This window comes from Lutjanus erythropterus, chromosome 4, assembly GCF_056507025.1.
Source record: "Lutjanus erythropterus isolate fLutEry1 chromosome 4, fLutEry1.hap2, whole genome shotgun sequence".
Lineage (NCBI taxonomy): Eukaryota > Metazoa > Chordata > Actinopteri > Lutjaniformes > Lutjanidae > Lutjanus > Lutjanus erythropterus.
Genome location: NC_139320.1, coordinates 31,709,847 through 31,729,494, shown reverse-complemented (window position 1 = coordinate 31,729,494; position 19,648 = coordinate 31,709,847). Strand labels below are relative to the sequence as shown.

Here is a 19,648-nt window from a genome sequence, read left to right as displayed (position 1 = left end):
GGTTCTCCTGGACTCCTGGTCCAGGTACAGCTTTTATTTCCGGATGTCATGAAGAAGAAAAAACAGGAGTGTTTTTGCCCTCTGTTGGACATGTCACATCACTTCATGTCCACAGTGTCCTCGAAAGAATCAGACAACAGACTGAACATGTTTGAACTCATAAATCTGCTCATTGTCAGATTTCAGATGGACTTCCTTCCAGTTTCTCTTCAAACTAAGATGACTGTCTCCGATTACTGTCTCCTGATACTGTCTCCTGATACTGTCTCTCCATTAGAGCTCCAGTACCCGTCAGAACCAGAACTGCAACAATTAATCAATTATCAAATTAATCGCCAATTATGTTGATAATTGATTAATTGTTTTGATCTATTTTTTAAAAATAAAAAACTCTGATTTCAGCTTCTTAAATGTGAATATTTTCTGGTTTCTTTCCTCCTCTCTGACAGTAAACTGAATATCTTTGAGTTGTGGACAAAACAAGACATTTGAGGACGTCATCTTGGACTTTTAGAAACACTGATCAACATTTTTCACAATTTTATGGACCAAATAACTATTTGATTAATAGAGAAAATGATTGATAATATAACTGTTGTTACTGGAAAGACTTGAAAAATAGGTTCAAACATGAATCACACTATTAATCAACTGATTAATAATCAGTTAATCGTTGCAGCTCTATAGAAAACCAGAATGGAGCAGAGGACATTTGAGTCCTACAGAACAACCAGAGACCCTTACTGACGCCTGTCCTCGGGTCCAGGTTCAGACTGTCCCGGTCAGTGTCTCTCAGGCCCACAGAGTCTGATCTCAGTCTGTGGTTCAAGCCTGTGCCCCGGGGACCAGCAGGGGACCTGAAGAGGCTCCTGGTGTCCCTGAGTGCAGGACAGACCTCCAGGTCCACGTCCAGGTCCAGATTCAGGTTCAGACCATGCCGCTCCACTGCAGAGAGGTGTACAGGACTTGTCCATCCGTCCCCGGCGAGCAAAGCAGGACCGTCTTCTTCACATTGGAGCCCAGACGAGCAACGGCGAGGACGTCCAGCAGACAGACGGACTCATCCAGAGACAGACAGACGGCGATGAAATGAGCGTGGAACCGGAGAGGGTCACCTAGAGACAAAGACACAGACAGACAGGAGACATGAACTTTAACATGTTTCATCTTTTGACGATGATGTTTGTCCCTCAGAGCCACCGTACCTGTGATACATACTGTATTATATCATGGTTTACACTGACGTTTATCATACTGTTTACTACAGCTGCAACAATTAATCAATTACTAATCGATTATTAAATTAATCAAACAAGTTTTATAAATAGAAATTGTTCTGAGTGTTTTTAAAAATAAAAATTCTCTGATTTCAGTTTCTTAAATGTGAATATTTTCTGGTTTCTTTATTCCTCTCTGACAGTAAACTGAATATCTATATATATAATATAACCAAACACCAACCTAAAACTAACCTAATCTTAACCCACAGCAGCTTCACTGATTGGCTGACAGCTCCTGTACTGAACTCAAACTGACCTGGGTAAACCAGAAAGTCTCCTCCAAACTTCCCCGCCGATGTCAGGTAGAAGCCCCGCCCCCTCAGGTCTCTGAACACCTGATACCTGGCGGCGCGGTGTGGGCCATCCTGTCCTCTGATTGGCTGGTCAGCCTGCAGGACGGCCCGGGCCTCGGGACAGTAAGCCAGCCCCGCCCTTGCCGTGCTCAGCTGGACCGCCAGTGCTGAGTGAGGGAAGGTAAAGCTGCGGTCCAGGTCCTCCAGGCGGCTGCGCAGGTCTTCGTCTGTGGCCGCTGCTCCAGATCTAGAACCTGAGAGAACCAGAACCAGGACTGTTGGTCAGACTGAAGGTGTGGGCGGGCTCGCTCCAGATGTTCACCTGTCTTCTCACCTTTCTGTGTTGATGTCATAGCTCGGAGGAGCGCTGACTTTCTGTCCTCCAGAGCGAGGACACTCTGCTCCTCATAACTCCTCTTCTGGTCCTCCTTGTGCTGACGCACCTCCTTATGAAGCTCCACCCCTCCATCCTGACATCATCATCAACAGCCAGTCAGAACACACCTGTGGACCAGTCCCTGGTCCCAGTCCCCAAGTCATCAGCAGGTAAACTCACCTGTTGGTTGGTGGGTAGAGCAGCAGCAGTGGTGGTGGTGGCGGCATGACGCTCCCTCAGCAGCCTCTCCTCCTCAGGCAGCAGCAGCAGTGGGCGTCCCAGGCGGCCGTTCTGTCGTGGCGTTCGGGGCAGTGAACCCAGCAGTGCACCCACCAGGCCGTGTGACCTCACTGACCGCAGGTCCTCCATCCTCCACAGCAGGGGGGCAGAGTCACACACACTGACCCCCACCACGTGACTCGAGTCCTTTTCCTCCTCGTCCATCACCACAGTCTGTGGGGGATCAATAACACTGATCAGACACCGATTTGCTGATCAGTATAAACATATTTACAGGGCAGCAAACAATGATTATTTTCATTATTGATGTTCAGTGGTATCAGTTACCATGGTTACAGAGCAGGCTAGTTCAGTGGTATCAGTTACCATGGTTACATATAAGCCACAGTCATGGATCTGATCTCTTTATCAAAATAAACCAGACTTTATTCACGTTGACCGTCCAGGACGTCAAACATCGATGGTTTGTGTCAGTCAAACGTCCAAAGGACCAAAACAACAAGTGACAGTCAGAGCTGCAGAGTGTCTGTAGGTACAGACACAAACACACACTGACAGACGGTCAGTTGACGGACATCATATTTCTGAGTCTATACTCATGTCAACATGTTTGTCTTTCTAAAAAAAAACTGTTACAGATTATACCTTTAAACTGTCTCACCTGTTCAGATGAGCTGTCCCCTACAGCACACAGGTGAGTCTGTCTGTCTGTTTACACGCACAAACACAGTCAGTTACAGACAGTCATGAATAAACAGTCAGTCACAGTCAGAAACAGTCAATCAGTTATCAGTGTGACGGAGTCAGCTTACTGTGGAGATGCTATGCGCACGTGCTTCCGGTCCCGCTTCTCACGACCTGCTGTAAACTGACCCGGAGATACTTTTTTTACGGCAGTGAGACACAAACTACAGACACCGACCTGCTGCCGTCTGTGTCCCTGCTTTATATCTATATGTATATGTACAGAACATAACGAACTATAGACACCGACATGACGTATCAAACAAAACAGTCAGCGTCACTGAGCGCTCACAAACTAAAGAAACACGCGCATGCTCAATCCGCGCGTTTGATATGCACACCGACACATTTCAGCGGGACGGGACGGCGAATGACACGCGACCGCCCCCTTTAACCGCTTGGGAGACAAAAAAGAGCGCACACAGAGAAACGCAGGCCGGAAAAACTGACCAATAGAAGCGCAGATATATTTGACTGACAGCGAAGTCAACCAATGACAGGCTGAGTATTGTTAAACGTGACGCTAGAGCCCTGAGTTTAATCTGTATCTATTTTCTACATTTTAAAATTCAGTATTGATTCAGTACGACAGATTTTCATCAGTCATTTGTTCATCATGTGACCAATAAATACTAAAATATAAAATAATAATAAAAAAAATATTAAAATAAATCAATAAATGTGAAAAATTAAACAAGTTTGATGAACAGACTATTGATTATTGGTCAATTCAGTGATTTAAATCAGAATGCTGTGTCAGTTTCAGTGGTTTCTATACTCAGCAGCCATGAACTTTTACTGACCTTTCAACTGCATCACAGCTTCATCACTGAATCCATCATCATCATCCTGTTATTATGTGACCAATTTTTTAATTAAAAGAAATCCAAATGGTCTAATTTCAGCTTCTTAAATGTGAATATTTTGTGATTTCTTTACTCCTCTCTGACTGTAAACTGAATATATCCTGAATTGTGGACAAAACAAGACATTTGAGGATGTCATCTTGGACTTTGGGAAACACTGATCACTATTTTCTTAGATTTTATTGACCAAACAACCAATTGATTAGTGATTGCTAGTTGAAAAATAGGTCCAAACATGTGAAAACAGGTGGAGCAGACGGACATACACTGCACTCTAGAGTATATGAAGGTAATTGTACATACATGTGTACACACACACACTGTGTAAGTAGAGACGACTCAGCTGGACTCAGTGACTCATGAACAGTTTATTAGAGCTGATTTCAAACCATTGGCTGTTAAAAGCAGTGGAGATGAAGAGGCTTTTATTCTGACAGAATCACTATCAAAGGCTTCAGCGTCTGTACAGATGTTGCATAGCAACAGGGCTTAAATGGGTTGGGCATGCGCACACACACACACACACACACACACACACACACACACACACACACACACACTGTGTTAAGGAACATGTCAACACTTTAAGTTCTTTAAATGTTGAAATGTTTCTTTGAAAATACTTTCTGAAACTCAGCAGGTGTTCAGCCTCACACACACACGCGCGCACACACACAAACCCCACAGCTTCCTCTTACATGTCCCAGAATCCTTTGGGCAGCCTCCAGACACAGCGGACTGATTGATGCTCTCAGCAGCAGGTGAATGAGAACAGAACATTAACCAGCTAACCAATCAGTTCAATCAGGTGAACAAAACAGTCTGTTTAAGTGCAACAAAAAAAATGTCTCTGACACACACACACACACACACACACACACACAGCAGTCGTCTCTGTGGTGTGTGTATGTGTGGTGCTTTGTGGGATTAGAGGCGGGGCCTGTAGCTCCTATAGCTCCTCCTACTGTCTGATCTGCAGCTCCTCCAGCTCCTTCAGCAGCTGCTCCTCCTTCTGCACCTTCTCCAGCTGAAACACAGACACCGATCAATGTGATACTCACACACCTGATCACTTTTATTGATTGTTAATCATGGAGTCAAATTGCATATGATTTAGTGTTTGTTGGTCACCTGATTCTTCTGCAGAACTTTTCCAGACGCCTGCTGCTCCTTCAGCTCCTCGATGGCTTTGAGTTTCTGAAACACAGAAGCACGTCACATGACTGACTGACCAATCACAGCTCAGAACACAGACTGAATCACTGACCAATCACAGCTCAGAACATCATGCGCCTGCACACCTGAGGCAGGTTCACTGTGCAGAAGGAGCACAGTGGGCTCTCAGGTATGTGGGCGTGTCACAGGTGTTACAATCAGTGAGGTATATGTAAACACTGTTGTGTGTTTAAATTAAGTTTTTGGTGGCGGCTGAATGTAGCTCTACTCTCTGTGAATGAACTCTAACCTTCTTTAAGTTCTTGATCTTCTTGTCAGTCTCTGGGTCGCCACTGCTTGGCTCTGATTGGCTGTTGCTGATGGGGGCGGGGTCAGAAAGAGGTCCAGGTTCAGATTTTGCCTCCTGCATAATAATTAGAATATTTGTTATTATCAGATTAATATTACTAACAAACAATTAACATACTTTAAAAATAGAAGTTAAGTGTAATCCTGTCAGCTGCTGGTTCTCCTCTTCAGAAGGAGGAGGAGGAAGAAGAGGACGAAGAAAAGGGATGAAGAGGCAGGAGAACCATCAGTTGACAGGAAGTATGTTCTGACTGGTTGACATCGGTCACCTGTTTAGCAGCTTTCTTTGCTTCTCGTTTCTTCTGGTTCTTCAGAGCTGATTTAGAGACACTTTTCTCTCCTGAAGGACGAAGATTCTGAGGAGGCTCCTCCTCATGCTGACACACACAGAGACAGACACAAGGTTATACATCAACATACTGAAGTGAAATGCACCCTGGGAGTTGTAGTTTTTGAGGCCCTGTTAATACCAGGTGTGAACTGAACCTCTGTGTGATTAACTGTAAACCAGTTCAGTCCTGGTTCCTCACCAGTTTGGCGCTGGGTGTGGCTGGCAGATGTCTCAGAGCAGGTGGGCGGTACGCCTGAGTGGGCGCGGCCTGTGTGGTTCCCAGCTCGCTGGGGGCAGCCTGGTACTTGATGGGCCGTTCGGGGAAGCTGCCGTCAGGGAAGGACTGCCAGCGGACCTCCCAGAGCTCCGAACCCGCCGCCGCCTCCCATTTATGCAGCACGGAGCCTGTGTAGTGCCAGATCTTATAACCGTTACTGACACGCAGCCGTGGAGAACATGTCGCCGTGACAACGTGCTCGCCGTCAGGACACCAGGAGAAATGTGTGGCATCTGGCGCCTGGGGTTTGGACACCTAAGTGGACAGACAAGTTAGAGTCAAGATAAAAAAAAATTAAGGTTCACGCCAGCTCAATAAATGACAGGAGACAGTCAAATCAACTGGAGCTACAATGATTAATCAAGTATTAAATTAATCATCAACTATTCTTCAAAATTCTCTGATTTCAGCTTCTTAAATGTGAATATTTTCTGGTTTCTTTCCTCCTCTCTGACAGTAAACTGAATATATTTGAGTTGTGTATTGTTTCATTTATGATGCAGAGGGACAGACTGTGAGGACACTGGTCACAGTGTGGTGTCCCTCCTCTGTTGCTTCTTATAAATCATGTCTCAAATGTGTCCAACAGAGTTTGTCCATGAGGTCTTAACTCTGATTAAAGAAACTGTCTCTGTGTTTATCAGCTCATCTTCATCTCTGTGTTTGTGTCTCTGCTCTTCGTCTTCCTCACCTGTTTGTATTTCTTCATGTCCCAGACCTCCATCTGTCCCCGCAGGTTCCCAAACCCAGCCAGGACCAGGATGTGGCCCTGAGGACTGAAGACATGAGGACAGAACAATCATGATGTTCAAACCAGACTCACATTTGCTGTAATACAACGCCACCTGGTGGACATAAGAGAAACTGCAGATGTGAAGCTGCTGATTGGTTCAATCTGACTGACGCAGTGACCTGTTTGAACCTCGACAGGTGTGCTCCGTCTCACCTGTAGTAGGCAGCGTTGCGTGGTCCAGTTCCAAAGTCAAACATGGGGTCACATTTGAGGTTGAAGACGGTGGCTTTAGCTGGCATGAAACCGTAAACAACGCAGAACTCTGACGAGTTTGGACTCCACACCACGTCGTAGATCGGACCGTTCTTCGCTGTTTAAACAGGAACACAAGAAGATCGTCAATAATCCTCAACTGTTTTGATAATTGATTAATTGTTTTTTGTCATATTAAGAAAAAAAGTCCAAATTGCAGCTTCTTAAATTTGACTTTTTTCTAGTTTCTATATTCCTCTCTGACAGTAAACTGAATATCTTTGAGTTCAGGACAAAAACATTAAAATCATCATCACAGGAAAATATTATAAAATAACTATTTTCCAACTGACAGGAATAATTAATCAATGAATGGAGAAAATGATCAACAGATTAATGGACAATTAAAAACAGCCACTAGTTGCTGTCCTGTGTGTACTCACAGTAGTACTCTGTAGTATACTTTGTGTGTACTCACGCAGCTGAACGAGCGCCGTCTCTCCGTTGGTGGCGAGGTAATGCAGCGTCTGTTCTCCGTAATATGAAGCTCCAGTTTTGTCGACCTCAGTACTCGCCGTCACCAGAACAGCAGACGCTACGAGAGACGGACAGCTGCATTAAAGCACCTTCAAGATTCTTTAGGATGTTCTAAGTGTTCTAAGATTCTTCAGTATTTCTCTTCTGTTCCACAGGGGACATTAAAGAGTCTTTAAAGTGAAATAATCTGAGGACATCAGATGATGAAGAGGACGAGGTCCCTGTCTCCCGTCCTCACCTTTCTTGTTCCACTGCATGTTGACTCTGTCGGCCTTGAAGAAGCTCTTGTTGGCGAGGGAGGCGCTGGGTCCTCCCAGGACCGGGTACTGGTACAGACGGACGAACGAGGGAGCTCCTTTACTTCCAGGGACGTAGACCGCCACCTGGAGAGGACAGATAGGACGGGATCAGACCAGGACCAGGCGTGGACCTCCTCACCTGGATCACACAGTATGATCGCTCACCTTGCTGGGCTGTCCTCCAGGTGACAACACGAAGTTAGACACCTTCTGCATGTGGAGTTTGTTGGAGATCGTATCTGAAACAGAACCAGAACCATCAGGACCTCATTCATACTGGGACAGAACCAGGCAGTACTGGTCTTTACTGGTCTCTGTGGTTTCTTACTGAAGTCATTGTTCTCGTAGAAGTGCAGCTCGTTGTTGACGCTCCGCACACAGATCTTCTCATCATCTGACCAGCTGGGACACCTGCAGTCAATCAGAGAGACCATCATGGACAGAGAGTAAGAGAAAGACAATCACAGAAAGACAATCACAGACAGACAGATGAGTCTCACCAGTTGTCGACCTTCTTCTGGTACAGAGCTTTGATCAGCTGACCGCTCTTAATATCCCACAGCTGGAGGTTCGCTTCACCCTGAGGACTGTCCTGAGTCTCTGAGAGACAGACAGACAGAGAGAGAGACAGACAGGGAGAGAGACAGGCAGACACCACAGAATCTGTTTAATACAACTTATTTAAAATTGATTTGCTGCTGTGACAAATGAAGACACAATAGAGGAAAAAATACACTGTGCTCCACATTAGCATGCTAACATTAGCTTAGCATCAGTTAGCTACAAAACAGTTACAGCTGCATACATAACAACTCATCGGTGTCTTGTCTCATCCCATGTCCTCTCAGGTCCACATTTTATTTAATCTGACCCTGTCCATCTCTCTGTCTCTCTATCTGTCCGTCTCATGTCTTACTGGTGTACGGCTGCCAGGTGACCAGGACACTGTTGAGGGGAGAAAAATCCAGATGAGATGTCTTCGGGAGGTCAAAGGTCATCACAATGGAGCCGTCTGAAGTGTTCACCACAGAGACACTACGAGACAGAGACACAGACAGGTCAGGTCAGATTTAAAGAATCATGAAACAGTAACTTTGAAAAAATGTTTTTGACTGAAATCTTTGAGGTTAAAACATTTTTTAATATTTAGTAAAATAGCCCTTTAAGTCACAAGCTGTTAGTTTTGATGTAGAATTGCTCTTCTTACATGAAATCACTTATTATTATTATTTTTGTTGTTGTTGTATGAGTGAGAGTGATGAAGATGATTACTTGTGTCCGTTGCACCAGCCGAACAGCGTCCCGTCTTTGCAGAAAGTAACACACCTGCTGGACCGAGGGTCCCTGAGACACACACACACACACACACACACACACACACAGTTGATCTGTCTGAGGACCACCACACACACTGAACTGATGATGATGTAGGTCTGAGGTATGTTTTTACCTCTGGAAGGCCGAGTGCTGCTCACATGCTGGTGGACCACCGAGCAGAGACGTACCGTCTGATGCACGCACTGAATCATGGGTAAACACACAACTGTGACTGTTAAGTAGTTTATTAGACAAAACACAAATCAATTTCATATCTCTTTCATATCTATTTTTCATGTCAATTATTTTAAAAACAACTTCAAACATTTAGGTTAAATTATTTTCAGATCTTTGATTGCTTGTTAGTTTGTGGAAAAGACAGTGAAGCCACTAATTGATCACTCCAACAGTAATCCAATCAGTCTTAATCAGCAATTGATGAACAATACTGTGAGCTGACAGCTGATCAATGTGAAAATAAATGAGATTTGTTGTTATCAAAAACATGACAGTAAGAACAGTAAGAAATAGCCTGGATCTCCAACTTGGAGGATGAATGCCGAATTTAATTAAGAAATCTTTTAATTGAAATTATCTTTGTCTAACAGATAGAAAATCTTATACATAAAGCTTTACTCTGAGTGGCTCCTCAACCGACGTGTGTGACGTTTCAATTCGGCAAACATCTCATCTCCGACCGCCTCAAGCTCATTTAAAGGTGGACAACCAGATCTATCTGTAGATTATATTTAAACTGAATAAAACAAATAATCTGCAAGCAAACAAATATTACTCCACTTTTAAACTGAGTTTGGCCGAATTCCGCAAGGAAATCTATTAATTAAAATTTTCCTTGTCTACCGGCTGAGAAGCCTGCCACATAAAATGAAACTGAAGACAGTCTTCAAGTCAACAAGTGTAGCTGTTTAATTCGGCAAAAATATAATTTGTCAAACAGCCAGAACTTCAGAGACTTTTGACTGTGTCTATCCAGCTTGTCATTCATGTCCACCGTTCAGAGACTGGCGGTGATATGAGAGAGCAGACAGCGTGTTCACGTTTTATAGGATGATTTGTGTGACTGGATCGATACGTTAGTATTTTATTTTTGCCGAACAAATCCAAAGACTCCACTGATTTCGTTTCCATCGATAGTTTACTTTTAGTATTCACCAAAAACAAATCAACCTAAATAAACCAGATTTTAAACGGAGTTTGGCGTGTTATTTCTTCTACCTAAAAGAACGCAAGATTGTCAGGTCGCTGATAGCTGAATGGCTGATAATGACAGTCGGCGACACGTTGCTGTGAATTTTGAAAAGACGAGAACAAAGTTGAAAGAAAAGAGAATTAAACTGAAGTTACCCACCTGCTAACAGCGGGCTGGGGGGCGCCATGTTTACGTGTTCCGGAAGAAGAAAAGTTCTGTTGCGGAAGTGCGTCACGGCTGCAGTAGGCGGGACTTTGAGTGCCACATCAGCATACAATCAGCTCTTTTCTTCAACACGTCATTTAAAAACAAACTAAACCTGTGATGAATCAGTGTTTAATGAATGTTTCTCACATCAACTAAAACTTTTTATCGAATAAAAGACACTTTAAATCAATAATTAAGAAAAATAAAGTTTTTATAAACGTTTGAAGTTCAGCAGCTGCATCAAGCTGTCGGAAGCAACTGACCGTGAGGTCACTTCCCTTTTCAAAATAATAGCGCGGTGTTTTGTTTTGTTTTTTTTTGTTTTTTTTTAAATTAGTATGTCAAATGTTAATCAAATCGAATTAAACCAAACTGTTGCAACAAGTCCCATAAAAGACAAATGTACGAGTTAGGGGAAAATATGAAACAATATTTGTATAGAGAAAAGCTAAAACTTTGACCCATGTAAATGCATCTTTAAGCTTTTATATGAAGATAACTTAGATTACCTTTGAAGCACATGGTAGCTGCTAATTTTCTTTAAAATGTGGAATATAACAAAAATTTAGGAATACAGTTACTTTCGGCTTCAATTTTATTTAAAAAAAAAAAAGTAAAATTTAAAGAATACAAAAACTGTAAACTTTGTTTTTGAAACAAAATGACAAGAATCAAACATCACAGCTGGAACAGTACAAAGAACGAGACGTGTGTGTGTGTGTGTGTGTGTGTGCGCGCGTTGATGGGGGGTAAAGAAGAGCCACGTCAAGAGTTGATATGACTTAATTTTGAAAGAGGGTACGGGAAGTTTTATTTTGACACGCAGTAACTTTACGTGGGTCTCGCAGGTTCCTGTAGGCGGGGCTTCATCTTTTTGAGTACGTAGACAAGAGAGAGGAGCTCCCAGTCGGTCCGAAACATCACAGAGACGAAGAAGAGAGGACGAAAAGAAGAAGAAAAGTCTTCACATACCAACTAACAAGTAAATTTAACCAAAAAGCAACTAAAGAAGAAGAAACAAGATGGTGGCCAAACAGAGAATCCGCATGGCGAACGAGAAACACAGCAAGAACATCACTCAGCGAGGGAACGTGGCCAAGTCAACGGTGAGTTTAACAACCAGCAGCTGATGGAAATTAAGTTAAAACCAGTGAGAGACTCCCAGGAGTGTTACTGGTCTGATAGAAACCAGTTTAAACTGTGTTTGAACCAGATACAGCCTGAAAAACCAGTCAGTAAGTCCCAGTCAGACACCGCGTCACACAAATAAGGAAGTCTAATCAAATGTTTCATGTTTATTTCAACTTTATTTAATATATTTGTGTTTTAAAGTAATTATGAACTGTAACAACAATCATTATTATCAATAAACTGTGATTAATTGGGTGCAGGACCGGTTAATAGTTCGATTAATTAAGCCAAGAGTCAACATATGGATCAATGCAAATCAGGGTTTTTTTTTTCACCAGTGACGAACAGAGCTGCAACTAATAAATATTATCACTGTCGATTAATCTGTTGATCATTTTCCTGATTAATTAATCCCGTTGAAATCTTGTCAGTTCTCTTTACTGTCATGATTATTATTACAGTCATTTTCTCTGTGAATTGATTAGTTGTTTGGTCCATACAGTGTTGATCAGAGTTGTCCTCAAATGTCTCGTTTTGTCCACAACCCAAAGATATTAAGTTTACTGTCAGAGAGGAGTAAAGAAAATAGGAAATATTCACAGAGGCTGAAATCAGAGAATTGGGACTTTAAAAAAAGTCAAAATAGTGGATGATTCATTTAATAGTTGATTAATGACCAATTAATCGCTGCAGCTGTAATTATAAATCTATCAATCAATAGAAAACAGTGAAAAATGTACATGGATTCAGTTTATTGTGAAACAAAAAGCAGAGAACCAACTTCCTGTCACTGAAATAACTAATGAGTTCATCTCTGAAGCAATCAGTTTTATTAGATTTAAATCCTCATTAACATCAGACTGATGATCAGTGCACAGAGAGAACATAGAACCAGAACATAAAGAACCAGTGAGTTCTCATTAATCATGTGTCTGTGTTTCAGAGGAATCTGTCTGAGGAGAAAGGAGTCGGCCCCTGGCTGCTTGCACTCTTCGTCTTCGTCGTCTGTGGATCAGGTGAGTCCTCCTCCTCTTCCTCTTTAAAACACACACACACACACAAACACACACACACACACAAACACACACACACACACACACCAACAGCTGTTTGCTGTTAGATGTTTGAACATTAAAGAATATTAATATCAGTGAGTTCAGTTTATTAGTTGGACTAATAAAGTAATAATAATAAATTAATAAATGAGTCCAACTCATAATCATAATCATAATTTTGCGTCTCTTGGATCAATATTCTGTCTTTTCATTTTCCATCAAATCAAACTTTATATTTTTGATCATCTGTTGACTCTGAAAGAAAAGAAGCTCTAAAGAAATAAAATATTTTCAGGAACTTTAGTTTATAATTAATTTGACAGGTTTATTATTTTAATGAAATTGATTTAATTTCTATATAAACTACATTAAAGCTGCAATTAATTATCAGTTGAGTATTAAATCAATCGCCAACTATTTTGATAAACAATTAATTGTTTTAAGTCATGTTTTTTTAATTAAAAACATTAAATTCTCTGATTTTATGGTTTCTTTTCCCCTCTCTGACAGTAAGAACTCAAATCTGATTAATCAGTAATGAAAATTATCATTACAGGAACTGAGAGGATTGTGACAGGACTAATTAATCAACAGCTCAAAGCTAAATTCTGATCAGTCAATAAAAAAAACCTTTCCAGTCGTTGATGAGCCGTGTTTTGAGTAACAGATTTAATCATTATATCAGTTGTTTAGACTGAAGCCCCGCCCCCGTTGGCGTCAGATGACATGGGCGGGGCCTGTGGGTCACTTTGTACCACGCGTGTCACTTTGACAGAAACACGAATCACACCTGTTGTGTCTCAGGTGTGTGTTAGTTTGAGCGTGACAAAGATCAGTTAGTAAACAGAGGTCTCACTCTGGGCCAAAGAACTGATCAAACAAAGATCCATTAGTGAACAGAGCGCTCACTCTGATCAAACATCAAAGTCCAGCTGAAACCTGCTGAAACAACAAACTGATAAAAGACTGAAGAGAAACCTGATTGGTTGATTTAACTTTCATCAGCTTTATAAGCTCTTGTCTCATCTTGTCCAAAACCCAAAGAGATTCAGTTCAGAGAATTTGTACTGTTATTTAAAAAAAAAAGAAAAGAAAAACAATTAATTAATTATCAAAATATTTGGCGATTAAGGTAATAATTGATTCATTGATAAATTGTGTTTGATCCATTATTCACAGCAGCAAATATGATCCGTTAACATCATGATAAAAGTTTTTGTTTGTGTTCCTGCAGCCATCTTCCAGATCATCCAGAGCATCAGGATGGGCATGTAGACTGATGTCACCAGCAGGGGGCGGGACTACGGCGGCAACAACGACAACAGAGCTCCCGACGCCAATGCCAACATCAGCTGACCGTCTGACCCCCCCGAACTGAACCAACCAAAACATTCCTGAACTTTGATGCCGTCTGCAACCGACCAGCTCACAAACGACCAAACAGACCCTGAAAAAAAACAAGCTCCGCCTCCAAAACAAGCACCAACAAGACCCCCCCCACCCCACCCACCCCCCTCTGATAAGCAGCATTAATCTGTTGGTTGAACATGTCTCTGCTCGCTGACCTTCACATACACACACACACACACGTGCCTTCCTCTGTTTACCTGTGCTGCTGTGGCCCCGCCCCCTCTGGTTACACCTTATCAGTACAGGAGGAAGGGGGGGCGGGGTCAGAGTCCAGCCTGCAGCAGGTTCCTTCTTCTTCTTGACATTCCAGCAGCAGCAGCAGCAGCAGCTTCCTGCTCCTCTTCCTCAGTGGGACGAGTTAATGAGATGAAGGTGTCAGGTGTGTCTGCACCGTGTGCAGCGTCGCCTGGATTGTCTGATGATCAGAATAAAGTTTAATTTTCAACATGGACGCCGTGTTTGTCTTCATGTCTCAACATTTAGACAGTTCAGAAGAGGGGGGACTTTTTAATTTGACTGTAGTTTTTACTGGTGGTGTCGACATTTATATAAAGAACATTTTGTTAGAACATGGAACAAAAATGGTTCTCCTTTGGGTACAAGCTTAAGACCCCTATATGGTTCTAGTCAGCACCTTTATTTCTAAGGGTGTATGTAACACAATAGGAGAACGTGGAACATGTCATGGAAATAAAACTTTGATAGATGAGTTGTTTGTTAAATGGTAGATTTTGTAATTATGGCTAATCGACTAATTGCTCCTAAATTTTATTGGAATTAATTTAATTTTTTATTCTAAATTCCTGTTTTGAGAAAGTGTTAAACTACTCACCTGTGTTTTTCCCGTCCTACTGCTCCACCCAGTGTACAAATAACAAAACTGCATCTGTTTAATCACGTCTAATATTTAAACATAAAGCAAAACAAAAAAATATTATTGTGGCTCGGCTCCAACAGTTTTTGAATGTAAATTAAATCTTTTGATATATTTTTTCATTCATTACCAATCAGCAGATTGATTAATGGGAAAGGCTTGAAAAAAACAGATCCAAACATGTGGATGGCAGCAGATGTTGCTCCAAATTCTTCAGATGTTTGGATTTATTTTTCAGCTGACAAGACTGACAGGATAAATTAACCAATCAGTTGTTTTGAGTCATTTTTTAATTAAAAAAAAGTACAAATTCTCTGATTTCAGCTTCTTAAATGTGAATATTTTCTGGTTTCTTTACTCTTCTCTGACAGGAAACTGAATATCTTTGAGTTTTTGTCTTTGAGACATTTGAGGATGACATCTTAGACTTTGATCAACATTTTTTGACATTTTATGGACCAAACAATTAATTGATTAAAAAAAGAAGAAGATCAACATACATCTGTTCCACGTGTTTGGACCTTTTTTTTTTTTTTTTTTTAAATCAGTCTTTCCTGTAATGATCAGAGTCGTAGTTCAGTACAACACAAAGTGGCACCTGGTGAATTCTTCTCCAGGGGGCGCTATAATGAAAATCAGGTAAATATCTTCAGGTATTGAATCAGTGTATTTTAATCAGTCCTTCCAGGAAGTTGTATGTGACGATCCCAACAATTCACAAAAATTCTACTGATCCCTGTGAATTCTGTGTGACCGTGCAACTTTGTCCAGACTCTGCCACTTCTCCAGAAATCTGACCAATAATTTTTGCTTCCTGTGAGTTCCACCAATCACAGCAGTCCCCCACACAACTGTTATGGCAATATTTTGTTTTATTATTCACTTTTTTTTGCATATATATTTTTTATTTTGTCATAGGTTCTGAAAAGAACACATTTTTTAGTAGCTGACATTTATCAACACTCTGTGTACTTTTATTTTATAATTTTGTGCTGTTTTTGAGTTTAAGCTCCAAAAAGATTTGACTTTTATTGAATAGCCCTCAGGTTCACTTCTTCATTTACACATAAAGCAGATTCTTTTTGGTGACGTTAGTTAGAACACTCAGAACACAGTGTGGTTTCGTTCTTCCTGGAACCACCTGCCTTCGATTTTTAACGAATTATACCAAAATAAGGCAACTTTCTTTTACAATTTTCTGTTGTTCCCACAATTTCTTTGCAAAAAATGCCTGAAAGCATCGCAACATGCATTGCATGTTTTTTTTATTTTTAATTTTAGAAAAGTTGCAACAATCCCAAAAAGGCTGTGATTTCTTGGAAAGCGATTAATACATGAAATGGGCCTTTATTTGTATTTGCTGAACTAAATGAACATTTTGTTCTCCTCGAGGAAGTTGCTTACTTCAGGTAATTAGTGCAAAACCTTTCATGAAGAATTCTATTTTGTTTTATAATTTGTGTTGAAAGACTAAAGTCAGAAAAATTTTCCTTAATAAGTATGAAAGAAATCTGAGAGGACCAACCTTCAAACACTGGAAGAAAATTATGAACATACTAAAACATTTTTTTTAAATTTAAAAAATAACAATATTTAAGAATAATAAATAAATAAAAATATAGTATTATATTTTAAATTGCCATCTTGTGGCTTCAAACACACTTTTTGTCTGAGAGACGTAAATGTCTCAGTGTCTCTGTGGTTAAATGTCTCTGACTTTAAGGTGTTTATCCACTTTTCTGCACAAAACCACAACTATTTAAAAAAATTGTAAAAGACCACATACTCAGCTTCTGTCATCTCCGGTAACCGAGTATATTTACTCAAGTACTGTAGATGAGTCATTTTATGCTTCTTTATATTTCCACTCAACTTTTTACTCCACTACATTTACCTGACAGGTACAGTTACTCGTTACTGACAGGGAACATTTTACTGCACAGTGGTTACTTTTACTTTTCATACTGATAACAGCTGATAATACTCACATACTTTTACTCCAGTGAAGCAGGACTTTTACTTGTAGTGGAGTATTAGTACTTTTACTGAAGTAAAGGGTGTCAATACTTTATCCAGCACAGCTCACCTGTCTGCAGATCACCTGGTCTCGTCCCTGGTCTTCTGATTGTTGTTGGTTGATGATGTCAGACTGATCAGGTCCAGGTTCTCTCTAACGTTCTCCTCTCAGAACACCTTGTTTGTAGTGACGTCACTGAACTTCCTGAGTCCAGTATACTGAGCTAATCCAGATGATTCCAGATTCCAGTTTTGACCTACTGACCTATTTTTCAAGTGTTTCCTGTAACAATTATTTTCATAATCAATCAATCAGTTGATTGTCTTCTCCACTAATCGATTAGCTGAGTAGGTGGTCCATAAAATGTCAGAAAATGTTGATTAAAGTCCATGATTACGTCCTCAAATGTCTTGTTTTGTCCACAACTCAAAGATAATCAGTTTCCTGTCAGAGAGGAGTAAATATTCTGATATCAGATAATTTGGACATTTTTTTATTTTAAAAACAGGTCCAAAACAAATAACTGATTATCAAACTAGTTAAAGATGAATTTAATAGTCAATTGACAATCAATTAATCGCTGCAGCTTTAGTGTGAAATGATAAAGATCCATTTGATGTAGTGTTCACTGCTGCAGAAGCTCTGTTTGTCCACAGGGTGGTGCTGTTTGAGTAGAGTCCAGTAGAGTGAAGGTCAGTCAGTGTCACACCTGTCCAGGTGTAGGTGGTCTTCACTGCCTGCACACCAAATTCCATTCAAAAATCACACCATTTATCGTTGCCTTGTTTTAAAGCTTTTTGGTACATCAATTTAGTTTTAATTTAATTTTAGTAACTTTGTCAATTTTTTCTTTCAATGTATGTGAAAAATAGTTATATATCGTTAATGTATACAGTATTTACATAATTATATATGAGCCATTCTGTTCCTTAAGTCTTCCTTAAATTCATTCTGATGAAAGAAAAACAGACTGGGTGTAAAATCTTAAAACAGCTTAAAAATCTCCTGCATGTTTGTTACCTGAAGACTGAAGACGGTTTCATGTAGAACTGAATCTCCTCAGGAAACAAACTTTTTCTCGTCGCTTCAGCTTGTATCTTCAGTGTGGACCTGATGAGGCAGATTTGTCGTCCCTGTGTGGACGCAGCCGGTTTGACCCACATCACTGGAGCACACAGACAGACAGACAAACAACAGCAGATGTGGGTCAGCGAGGGTTAAAACCAGACTCTTCTTTGTTTGAAGGCTTTTGTCTCCTTTGTCTTCGTCTGGAAGATGATTTGATCGACATCAGACCAGCGTCTGTCCTGTCTTGTCTTGTCTGTCTCTGTGTCTGTCTGTTATAATTTTATTCATCATAAAATATCATGTTATTTTTTCTTGTTACGTTGTTAATGTCTGTTTTTATTTTTACAAATTTGTCTTATTGGGATTTTATTTACAGCATGAACAGATGAAGGCAGAGAAAACAAATACAAATCAAAACAAACGAATAAACAAAAACATGTGGCACATTTTCATATTATGAAACATGTATTATAATAGTAACATGAAATCACACAGCTTCTATATTTGGGTTCTATTTTCAGGCCATGACAAAAGATTTCATCTAAACTGAAGTGAATGTTTCATCAGTTACTGTAACGTCCTCAATGTAACATTTACAAAGCTGTAATAAACAGTTAATAACAGGCTAGAACTACCAGTTTTATTTATTTATGCAGGAACGTCATTGTTCGGTGTTTTTATGTTTGAATGCATCAAATATCTTAATAACCTGCAGCTCACTGATGGGATCATTTTCTTGATTAATCGATTAATTCATCCTGTCACTTCAGGACGTGTGAACACAACAACAAAGAGAAAAATAATCACACTAAATGATTGTTAATCGACTATTAAATTGATCATCAACCATTTTGATAACTGATTAATCGGTTTGTGTAATTCTTTTAATCAAAAATGTTAACAGTTTCTTGGTCCACAGATAGTTGGAAAATTTTGATCAGAGGCAAAGATGAGGTCGTCAAATGTCTTGTTTTGTCCACAACGCAAAGATATTCAGTTTACTGTCAGAGAGGAGTAAAGAAACCAGAAAATATTCACATTTAAGAAGCTGAAACCAGAGACTTTGGATGCTTTTTAAATTAAAAACTGACTCAAAACAAGTAATCAGTAAATTAATCCTGTCACAATCAAGTCAGTTGAAAAATAGGCCCAAAAATAGGTTTTGGTTTATCAGAATGGTTGAAGATTAATTTAATAATGTTGCAGCTCTGTATCCTTGAATCATTTTCTCCACTAACTGATTAGTCGTTCGGTCCATATAAAGTCCAAGATGACATCCTCAAATGTTGTCATTTGTCCACAAGTCAAACATCTTCAGTGGATCATTATCCCGATCAATTGATGATCCACTAATTAACAACGTAAAGACGCATAAACTCAGAAAGTTAGCAGCTTAATTTAATAAAATCATAACCGTATATTTCTGTCTGTGGATAAAACTGCTGACCTCATTAAATGTTTAGTTTGTGAACAGAAATAAAACAATAACATTTTTTGGATTTAATGATCAACCCGATTATAGATTATTGATAGAAATCTATCACCAAGTTTCTATCTAGATGTGTCACAAACTTTTTCTCAACTTTGAGTAAATCGTCCAAAGAAAA

At 40.2% G+C, this 19,648-nt stretch overlaps 3 protein-coding genes across 5 annotated transcripts; 1 reads left to right on the top strand and 2 right to left on the bottom strand.

Moving 5' to 3' along the window:
- Positions 1 to 2: 2 nt before the first annotated feature.
- On the bottom strand, positions 3 to 3,291 carry tsen34 (TSEN34 tRNA splicing endonuclease subunit). 3 transcript variants are annotated; one of them, XM_084716419.1, is made up of 6 exons: positions 3,002 to 3,291; positions 2,851 to 2,897; positions 2,130 to 2,402; positions 1,908 to 2,043; positions 1,537 to 1,827; positions 3 to 1,115 (listed from the first exon to the last, which is right to left on the bottom strand). In XM_084716419.1, exons 3-6 carry the CDS (start codon positions 2,391 to 2,393, stop codon positions 928 to 930), a joined length of 879 nt encoding a protein of 292 aa, XP_084572545.1. In that variant the 5' UTR covers positions 2,394 to 2,402; positions 2,851 to 2,897; positions 3,002 to 3,291; the 3' UTR covers positions 3 to 927. The 3 variants fall into 3 exon arrangements, with proteins under 3 accessions (XP_084572545.1, XP_084572543.1, XP_084572544.1); XM_084716417.1 differs by lacking the exon at positions 2,851 to 2,897 and having other exon boundaries at positions 3,002 to 3,290; XM_084716418.1 differs by lacking the exon at positions 3,002 to 3,291 and having other exon boundaries at positions 2,851 to 2,994.
- Positions 3,292 to 4,147: 856 nt separating this feature from the next.
- On the bottom strand, positions 4,148 to 10,534 carry eif2a (eukaryotic translation initiation factor 2A). The gene is made up of 16 exons (XM_084717618.1): positions 10,439 to 10,534; positions 9,203 to 9,272; positions 9,025 to 9,096; positions 8,669 to 8,787; positions 8,253 to 8,352; positions 8,081 to 8,163; positions 7,918 to 7,991; positions 7,692 to 7,836; positions 7,395 to 7,511; positions 6,878 to 7,034; positions 6,623 to 6,707; positions 5,854 to 6,186; positions 5,593 to 5,700; positions 5,265 to 5,378; positions 4,931 to 4,996; positions 4,148 to 4,826 (listed from the first exon to the last, which is right to left on the bottom strand). The coding sequence occupies exons 1-16, from the start codon at positions 10,464 to 10,466 to the stop codon at positions 4,761 to 4,763; spliced, it is 1,737 nt and encodes a 578-aa protein (XP_084573744.1). The 5' UTR covers positions 10,467 to 10,534; the 3' UTR covers positions 4,148 to 4,760.
- An 839-nt stretch (positions 10,535 to 11,373) lies between these two features.
- LOC146328581 (stress-associated endoplasmic reticulum protein 1) lies at positions 11,374 to 14,533 on the top strand. Its single transcript, XM_084717617.1, has 3 exons — positions 11,374 to 11,592; positions 12,561 to 12,633; positions 13,907 to 14,533. Exons 1-3 carry the CDS (start codon positions 11,509 to 11,511, stop codon positions 13,945 to 13,947), a joined length of 198 nt encoding a protein of 65 aa, XP_084573743.1. The 5' UTR covers positions 11,374 to 11,508; the 3' UTR covers positions 13,948 to 14,533.
- The last annotated feature ends 5,115 nt before the right edge of the window (positions 14,534 to 19,648 follow it).

Bases quoted from the DNA above. Each gene is read 5' to 3' on its own strand.
- tsen34 (XM_084716419.1), bottom strand. From the start codon at position 2,393: ATGGACGAGGAGGAAAAGGACTCGAGTCACGTGGTGGGGGTCAGTGTG. The intron at 2,044-2,129 runs GTGAGTTTACCT...TGATGATGTCAG, and splicing joins CTCTACCCACCAACCAACAG to GATGGAGGGGTGGAGCTTCA. The intron at 1,116-1,536 runs GTCAGTTTGAGT...CTTTGTCTCTAG, and splicing joins AGACTTTCTGGTTTACCCAG to GTGACCCTCTCCGGTTCCAC.
- eif2a (XM_084717618.1), bottom strand. From the start codon at position 10,466: ATGGCGCCCCCCAGCCCGCTGTTAGCAG. The intron at 9,097-9,202 runs GTAAAAACATAC...TGTGTGTCTCAG, and splicing joins CAGCACTCGGCCTTCCAGAG to GGACCCTCGGTCCAGCAGGT. The intron at 4,997-5,264 runs GTTAGAGTTCAT...TCTGTGTTTCAG, and splicing joins AGATCAAGAACTTAAAGAAG to AAACTCAAAGCCATCGAGGA.
- LOC146328581 (XM_084717617.1), top strand. From the start codon at position 11,509: ATGGTGGCCAAACAGAGAATCCGCATGGCGAACGAGAAACACAGCAAG. The intron at 11,593-12,560 runs GTGAGTTTAACA...TCTGTGTTTCAG, and splicing joins GGAACGTGGCCAAGTCAACG to AGGAATCTGTCTGAGGAGAA. The intron at 12,634-13,906 runs GTGAGTCCTCCT...GTGTTCCTGCAG, and splicing joins CTTCGTCGTCTGTGGATCAG to CCATCTTCCAGATCATCCAG.